At 32.5% G+C, this 7,477-nt stretch overlaps 3 protein-coding genes and 1 long non-coding RNA gene across 7 annotated transcripts in view; 3 read left to right on the forward strand and 1 right to left on the reverse strand.

Annotated features, from left to right (window-relative positions):
- The window catches only part of LOC108735643 (E3 ubiquitin-protein ligase UHRF1-like), a 35,860-nt gene extending 34,253 nt beyond the window's left edge, over positions 1–1,607 (forward strand). For both annotated transcript variants that reach the window (XM_025974773.1, XM_025974770.1), the window contains 3 exons: positions 434–716; positions 773–1,123; positions 1,313–1,607. In XM_025974773.1, coding sequence (XP_025830558.1) covers positions 434–716; positions 773–1,123; positions 1,313–1,459 — 781 coding nt within the window. In that variant the 3' untranslated portion in view covers positions 1,460–1,607. The remainder of the gene's footprint in view (positions 1–433; positions 717–772; positions 1,124–1,312) is intronic.
- Positions 1,608–2,417: 810 nt separating this feature from the next.
- Positions 2,418–4,467, forward strand: LOC108735725 (polycomb protein EED). Of its 2 annotated transcripts, none has more exons than XM_018467829.2 (8): positions 2,418–2,605; positions 2,665–2,807; positions 2,992–3,163; positions 3,234–3,312; positions 3,365–3,582; positions 3,638–3,828; positions 3,886–4,087; positions 4,137–4,467. In XM_018467829.2, the coding sequence occupies exons 1-8, from the start codon at positions 2,537–2,539 to the stop codon at positions 4,344–4,346; spliced, it is 1,284 nt and encodes a 427-aa protein (XP_018323331.1). In that variant the 5' UTR covers positions 2,418–2,536; the 3' UTR covers positions 4,347–4,467. The 2 variants fall into 2 exon arrangements, with proteins under 2 accessions (XP_018323331.1, XP_018323332.1); XM_018467830.2 differs by having other exon boundaries at positions 2,419–2,605; positions 4,149–4,465.
- Positions 4,468–4,516: 49 nt separating this feature from the next.
- Positions 4,517–5,546, reverse strand: LOC108735726 (protein NDUFAF4 homolog). 2 transcript variants are annotated; one of them, XM_018467831.2, is made up of 4 exons: positions 5,236–5,545; positions 5,090–5,181; positions 4,812–5,031; positions 4,517–4,757 (listed from the first exon to the last, which is right to left on the reverse strand). In XM_018467831.2, the coding sequence occupies exons 1-4, from the start codon at positions 5,378–5,380 to the stop codon at positions 4,615–4,617; spliced, it is 600 nt and encodes a 199-aa protein (XP_018323333.1). In that variant the 5' UTR covers positions 5,381–5,545; the 3' UTR covers positions 4,517–4,614. The 2 variants fall into 2 exon arrangements, with proteins under 2 accessions (XP_018323333.1, XP_018323334.1); XM_018467832.1 differs by having other exon boundaries at positions 4,652–4,757; positions 4,816–5,031; positions 5,236–5,546.
- A 627-nt stretch (positions 5,547–6,173) lies between these two features.
- The window catches only part of LOC108735635, a 7,966-nt gene continuing 6,662 nt past the window's right edge, over positions 6,174–7,477 (forward strand). The window contains exon 1 of the long non-coding RNA XR_003231171.1: positions 6,174–6,258. This is a non-coding gene — a long non-coding RNA (uncharacterized LOC108735635). The remainder of the gene's footprint in view (positions 6,259–7,477) is intronic.

Below are 7,477 nucleotides of genomic sequence, written 5' to 3' on the forward strand. Positions count from 1 at the left end.
ATGTTTTTTCTCCGTGCAATTATTTTGCAATAATTTATTTCTTTATTTATTTTAGTTATGTATATTTTTTAAAGGGCTGAGCCCCTTACATAATTTCATTTATAATTACACAAAATTTAACAGAATGAACGTTTAATAAAAAGAATGATTTTACAATACAACAAATAATAGATAGATTTAATATGTTTCAAATAACAAAGTCTGCCTTCACTTTTACACTCATATCTAAGGGTATAAAATTTAATATAATCATTTTTGTCTAACTTTATTTTTTATATTTTTTGTGGACAACTTTCTTAAGGTTCTTATAATTCCTTCAGTAAGTATGTACTTATTTTCAGATAATACATTGTCATCTGCCTACTTACTTACTTACGATTACGATCTCGATCTTTTTATTGGTCAATTACGACTCTTTCTTCTTTTGTTTCAGGGCTTTAGCTTTAAATTGTAACGCGGAATTTAACGATATAAAGGGAGCATCTGCGAAAGATTGGCGAAATGGTAAACCGGTAAGGGTGGTGCGTAATTTTAAGCTTGGTAAATACTCCAAGTATGCTCCACGCGAGGGCAATCGTTACGACGGTATCTATAAAGTTGTCAAATACTACCCTGAAAAGGGAAAGTCTGGATTTGTCGTTTGGAAATATTTATTACGGAGGGACGATCCGTTCCCCGCTCCTTGGAGCAAGAATGGTAAAGAACTGGACATGTTGGTAAGCTTGGTTGAAATCAATTAATTAAAAAAAATGAAATTATTATTTCCTTTTAGTATCCACCGGGTTATACTGAGCTAGAAGAATGGAAGAAAAAAGAGTCTGATGAAATCAAAAATGCAAAAAAGATAGAGACAAAAGGAGCGAAAAGACCGGGTAAGAAAATTCCTGAGTTAACAACAATGTTTAAAAAGTATAAACAGGAACCTTATATTCTGGAGCCTGAATTAATAAAGTTGATCAATCAAGATGACCAGAATTTAAAATTATGGAGTGAATGCAGGCAATTTTTGTCTGAGGGGAAGCAGAAGTTTTTGTCTAAAGTGGAAGAACTCTTTCTTTGCATCTGTTGTCAGGACATTGTTTATTTACCTATTACAACAAAATGCAAACACAACATGTGCCAGGTAACTTATGTTTTTCCATTTTACTTTATTTTAAATACTTAAAAAATGGGATAACTCTTAAACAAAGAATGAAACGAGAGGAATGATTATTAATTATTTATTTATTTATTTGATTATTGCGTGAATTTGCGTTATTACTTTTATAATAAAATATATAAAACATTAATCATTATAATTTCTTAAATTTAGGATTGTTTGAAGAGGTCCTTTTCTGCAGAAATATATACTTGTCCATGCTGTCGTTCTGACTTAGGAAGAAAATACAAAATAACAGTAAACGAGCCATTAACATCAGCATTAAAATTACTTTTTCCCGGCTACACACAAAACCGATGATAAGTTAAATAAACAAAACAAAACCATTCCTTCTAATTGAAATGTTTAGTGATTAGTGTTTTAAATTTGTCACTTTTTGTGTTGAAATTGTATCATTTAATTTTTTTTTGTAATACATAGTAGTAGGACGTTCTTTTTATAATAAAGAAACTAAAATTAATATATAATTGCACGCTCTTATTAATCAAACTTATCTAACAGTGCAGTAATTTTGGATCGTTTCTGGTTATACTATTAGAATCGTATTAATAATAGTAGTAGATTGAACCAAGGAACGCGTCTTCAATTTGGGGAATTGATTGGCTAAATAGTCGATCATTATTGAAGTCTATTATCTATGGATCGTTACTTGTTCTTGTTAGCGTTAACCTTAGATATCCTTTAGACATAGAGAAGCGACCCAGCGTTTCATAGACATATATTAATGGACGTGCCTTAGCCTCATGTCGTTGCAATAATTTCTTCGCTCGAAAAGTGAGGGAGATGGGGTATTGTTTCGGACCAGTACTATCTCTTTCATGACCCGCTTACGCATTATCGTGAGAGAGATGGACATTGTCCGAAACTTCGTTCCATCTCTTTCTTTTGTTGTACCACAATTCTGACCGCTAAGGCATATCCATTAGTGAACGTCGATGTAGCATTTCATGATCAGGTCAAATTGTGAAGTAAATGTAAATTTGCATCAGAAAAGAGAGACATCGGCCGCACTATCAATTTATCTCTTTCTAAATAATTTCAATAGGCTATAGATAAAGAGTCCAATCTCTATATGTAAAACTTAACGCTCTGCTTTTCTGAACGATTATCACTTGTTATTACATTGATCATTGATGCATATGTTGATTGAACACCTTATCTATAGATGACCTGCAGTCTTCACCTATGGTATACCACTGTATATTTCTTACCCATTATATGTCTATAGTAAACGTCGATGTTCTTACTTATGTTAACATTGACATCACCCTTTGTATATCTATTATCTATTATTAACATTAACCTTAAAAATTTCGTAATTTTTTATTATTTTAAGTGTCTGTAACTATAATTGCTGAACATAATTAAGAAAAGAAAATGAAAGATAAAGTGAAGACAAGTAGTAAAGAAGAGAATAATTTGACAGAAGAGTCTGGAGACGATGGAGTAATCGCAATTCTTATTTAAGTTTTTTCATTTAATTTCATTTTCCTGTACTTATTTAGGAAGATACTTCAAGTGTGGGGAGCACGTCTACCACCGACAACACATCTAGAAGTGCTACTCCAACAAATCGTTCGCGTAAAGGCAAAAAAAAAAAAAAGAAACTAAGTCAACTGAAATATTTAAAACCAATATACAAATTTACGTAGGTAGCCAAAAACACCTTGTTGATAGTTAAGAAAATTAAAAAAGACACCCTAATTACAACTAAAACTTCCCTTCGGAGAAGTGTTTTAGTGGACGAAACACGTGTCCACAGTAAAAAGTTTTAGTGGTAATTAGGGCGAGTGTCTTTTAGTTTATTTATTATTCATTTGCTTTATTGATAGTTGCAGCATTAAAGAAGACCATGGTCAGCCGTTATTTGGAACGCAGTTTAATCACCACTTAAAAGAAGGTCAACCGTTCATTTTTGCAGCTGTTGGGAGTAATCGCGTTACCATATATGAATGCCCTGAAGGACGTGGAATTAAATTATTGCAATGCTATGCAGATCCGGATGTATCCTTTTGTGCATTGCTGTTTGTTCTCTACATTACATTCAATTTTTACTTAACATTATTCTAATTAGCTTGATGAAAATTATTATACTTGTGCTTGGTCTTATGATGATACTGGCAAGCCTTTACTTGCTGTGGCTGGATCTAGGGGTAAATTATTTACAGAGGCAAGTATAAATTATCATTTGCTCTAAATTTTCAGGAATCATAAGAATTCTCAATCCAACCACAATGAGTTGTTTGAGACATTATATTGGACATGGGCATGCAATAAATGAACTGAAATTTCACCCAAAAGACCCTAACTTACTATTATCGGTATCTAAAGATCATGCTTTGAGACTGTGGAACGTTAAGACCGATGTATGCATTGCAATTTTTGGTGGTGTAGAAGGTCACCGAGATGAAGTGTTAAGTGCTGTTGGTCTTCCTTTATTTACTACAAGCCACATTCATTTGCACAGATCTCTTCCAGGACTTTGATTTACTAGGAAATCGAATTATGTCATGTGGTATGGATCATTCTTTGAAATTGTGGAAATTGGACAAGGAAGATATGGTGGAAGCTTTTAAACAATCCTATAATTGGCAAGCTAGTCGTAACACACGTCCCTTTGATTCATTAAAAGTCCACTTTCCTGACTTTTCAACTAGAGATATACATAGGTAAGACATCCGTTTTTAAAAAATATCCAGTAATTGTTCAGCAAATGTTTCTTAAAGAAATTACGTTGACTGTGTGCGGTGGTTCGGCGACCTTATTTTAAGCAAATCTTGCGAAAACTGTATTGTTTGTTGGAAACCGGGACGGTTGGAGGACGAAACCTTAAGACCTGGAGATACCAGTTCAACCATTATACATAGATTTGAATATAAGGAATGCGAAATTTGGTTTGTTCGATTTGCAATGGATTTTTGGCAAAAGGTTTTACCATCTTTATCTTCAAAAGAAGAATAATAAATGTATTCAATAGTTTCTGTTACAGATCCTTGCTTTAGGAAATCAGGCAGGAAAAGTTTTCGTGTGGGACTTGGACGTTCCTGATCCATCTCAAGCACGTTGCTATACTCTCCACCATCCAAGATGCACTGCTGCAATAAGACAAGCGGGTCTTTCACGGGACGGGTCTATTTTATTGTGTGTGTGTGATGATGGGACCATATGGAGATGGGACAGAATTTAACTACTAATTTCCGTAACATTTTTTTTACATATCTTGCAAGTTTTATACAATATTGAGCTTTTCATCCTTTATTACAAAGAAAAACTTATTCATTTAAAAAACTGACATTTTATTTCAAAATTTATTGATGATGATGATAGAAAAAGGTAAATAAATTAAAACAGATAAACTTCTCTAAAAAAGTTGTTTATCCCACTACATTTTTTAAATAATAACTTATTACAGATACTACACTATTTGGGGTAACCTTTGTGAATAATAATCTTCACTAGTCTTTTGAGGAAGTGTCTTCGAGTTTCGTCCTAACTATTTCTTTTCTTGGCACATAGCGACCAAAAAAGCTTGTTTTTGTCTTTTTCTCTTCTTTTGGAAAATACATTTCAAAAATTTTACAGTACATTAAGATGTGCTCTAAAATAACATACAAAATAGGAAGTAAAGTGATGTTTGGCTTTAAATACTTACTAACAGTTTCCTCAGGTAAATTATATTGGAGTGCTATTTTTGTTGATGTATAATTTTTAGGGTCCAATTGATGATTATTTATAAATTGTAAAGCATTTTTTAATGTGACTCTTCCTGGGGGAACTTCTCTAGGTTCATGAAAACCGTATTCAAAATCGCCTGCTGGGGTTCTACTAGTTGGTAATGGTCGGTTAGGATTTTGAGGCTGCTTTTGCAACTTCTTTATAAAATAACGATTTTTATTAATTAAAATAAAGCAGACAATAACGCATACTTACAGCAGGATCGTACGAATCGACGAATACATTTTTTAAGCGCTTATTCAACATTTCGTCTTTTTTCAAGTTTTCTTCTATTATCTCTGGATGGTCTAAAACGTCATATTAAAAATAGGATCGAAAAAATTAAGAATTTAGAAATTTACCTCTCTGAATGCGTTCTAATTCCAATAAATCAACTTTATATTTCGGAGCAGGAGCAGGTTTTTCTCTCGAAATAACTTTATGAGCTCTACTTTCAAAATTAAAATCCCTTATCGGTTTCATTGCCAGCGAAAGAATTTTACCCATTACAAATTTGTCAAGTGTTTTTTTTAAGTTTGTGAACGACCAAGTACTATAACAATCTGATATATTCCTATTTACAATGTCTTTAACTAGCTTTTAAAAAATGTTTAATTTTAAATCGTTCGCAGTTTAAACATTAACCTACTAATTGTGGATTATTAAACCCATAAATAAGATATTTATCATAGATAACTATTATCTATAGTAGGAATTGGAAGTGTCTCCTGTACGATCTAACCATCGACGTTTACTAATGGACATGCTTTAGCGGTCAGAATTGTGGTACAATAAAAGAAAGAGATGGAACGAAGTTTCGGACAATGTCCATCTCTCTCACGATAATGCGTAAGCGTGTCATGAAAGAGATAGTACTAGTCCGAAACCATACGCCATCTCCCTCACATTTCGAGCGAAGAAATTATGCANTTTCTTTTAATTAAACAATATTGAAAGTTTAGTTTCTCCTTTATTATAGGGGCTAAGAGTCTCAAAATCTATTAAGCGACGTGGAAGGAGCCCCACGTAAGGCCAATAAGAACGGAAGTAACCGGTGAGCATTTTACACCCCTACTTTTTAAGGTCTTCTTGTTTTTACATTTATTTTAATTAAGCAATATTGAAAGCTTAGTTTTTCCTTTATTATAGGGTCTATGACTGTCAATATCACATGAGGGACGTAGAAAGAGCCTTACGCAGGGACAATATAAACCGTTGAGCGTTTTGCACCCCTTATTTTTAAAAATTTCTTGTTTTTACTTTTATTTTAATTAAGTAAAATTGAAAGCTTAGTTTCTCCTTTACCATAGGGTCTAAGACTGTCATAATCTCATGAGGGATGTAGAAAGAGTCCTATGTGAGGACAATATGGGCAGAAATAATCGGTGAACATTTTGCACCCGTAATTTTTGAAATTATTTTGTTTTTACTTTTATTTTAATTAAGAAATATTGAAAGCTTAGTTTCTCCCTTACTATAGGGTCTAAGGCTGTCATAATCACATGAGGGACGTCGAAGGAGCCCCACGTANATACAGAATAATCTACTGTACGTTTCAGCCTCACATTTGGACGCTGCCACTTATCAGGTATAAAATTTAAAAGTGGATTTAGAACATCATACATACTAGGTAATGTAGGTAAAAAATGTCATCAGTTTGTAATATGACTTACGATTAGATAAGTAATGGCGTAATAGTCAAATCATACAAGTATCAGTTTTTTTTTTTATTAAATTGTTATCCATTCTTTCTTAAAAATGTTTCACTAAATCATCGGCCTATATATGTATATATAATCATACCATGACAATGAGTTAGTTAACTTACAAGAGGTCATCCATAAAATACGTCACTCAGAATTTCACCTTTTTGGTCCCCTCCTTGAACGAACGTCAAATTTTGTTTGACCCCTCTCCTCCCTTTTCATATCTCGCCACGCTAAGCAGTACCCCTTTCTCCCCCTTATTTGTCAACATATTTTATGAACGACCTAGTTCATTAGGTATGATTTCAGTTCACATCGTCATGTCATAATTAATGCAGCAGCTAATGTGTACGACATTATATAGTTTATCAAACGAATTACAACAAAATATAAATTAAAATCTCTTTATCAATTGTTTTCACAAACAAGTTGCAATGTTTGAATGGGACATGTATAATTTATGCTCAGATTTATTTGAAATTTGGTCTTAATGCTCTCTCATTTAATTTGTGAAACATCTATCTCTGCATTTTATAAATATTCAACCTCCAAAAGGGGGGGGGAGGTAAAAAGGAGTTGCAATTTTTGTTTGGGACTTACTTTATTTATAGTTGAATTTACTTGAAACTTTGTATGTATGCTCTTTGATATAATGAAAAGAGGTTGCAACGTTTACATGTGGTATATTTTATTTGTAGTTGAAAGTTAAGATTACATTACATAAAACTGAATTGGGAGTTAAAAGGTTTTATGGAAAAACAATATTAATTTCTGTGAGCGAAGCCGCGGGGAAAAGCTGCTAATTAATATATTTGAGTAAAGTATGTTTATATAAATAATAATTTACCTATTAATTAAATAATTTTAAAACGTATCCTAAATCAAGTATATATATATA

This window comes from Agrilus planipennis, unplaced genomic scaffold, assembly GCF_000699045.2.
Source record: "Agrilus planipennis isolate EAB-ADULT unplaced genomic scaffold, Apla_2.0 scaffold86, whole genome shotgun sequence".
NCBI classification, from domain to species: Eukaryota; Metazoa; Arthropoda; class Insecta; order Coleoptera; family Buprestidae; genus Agrilus; species Agrilus planipennis.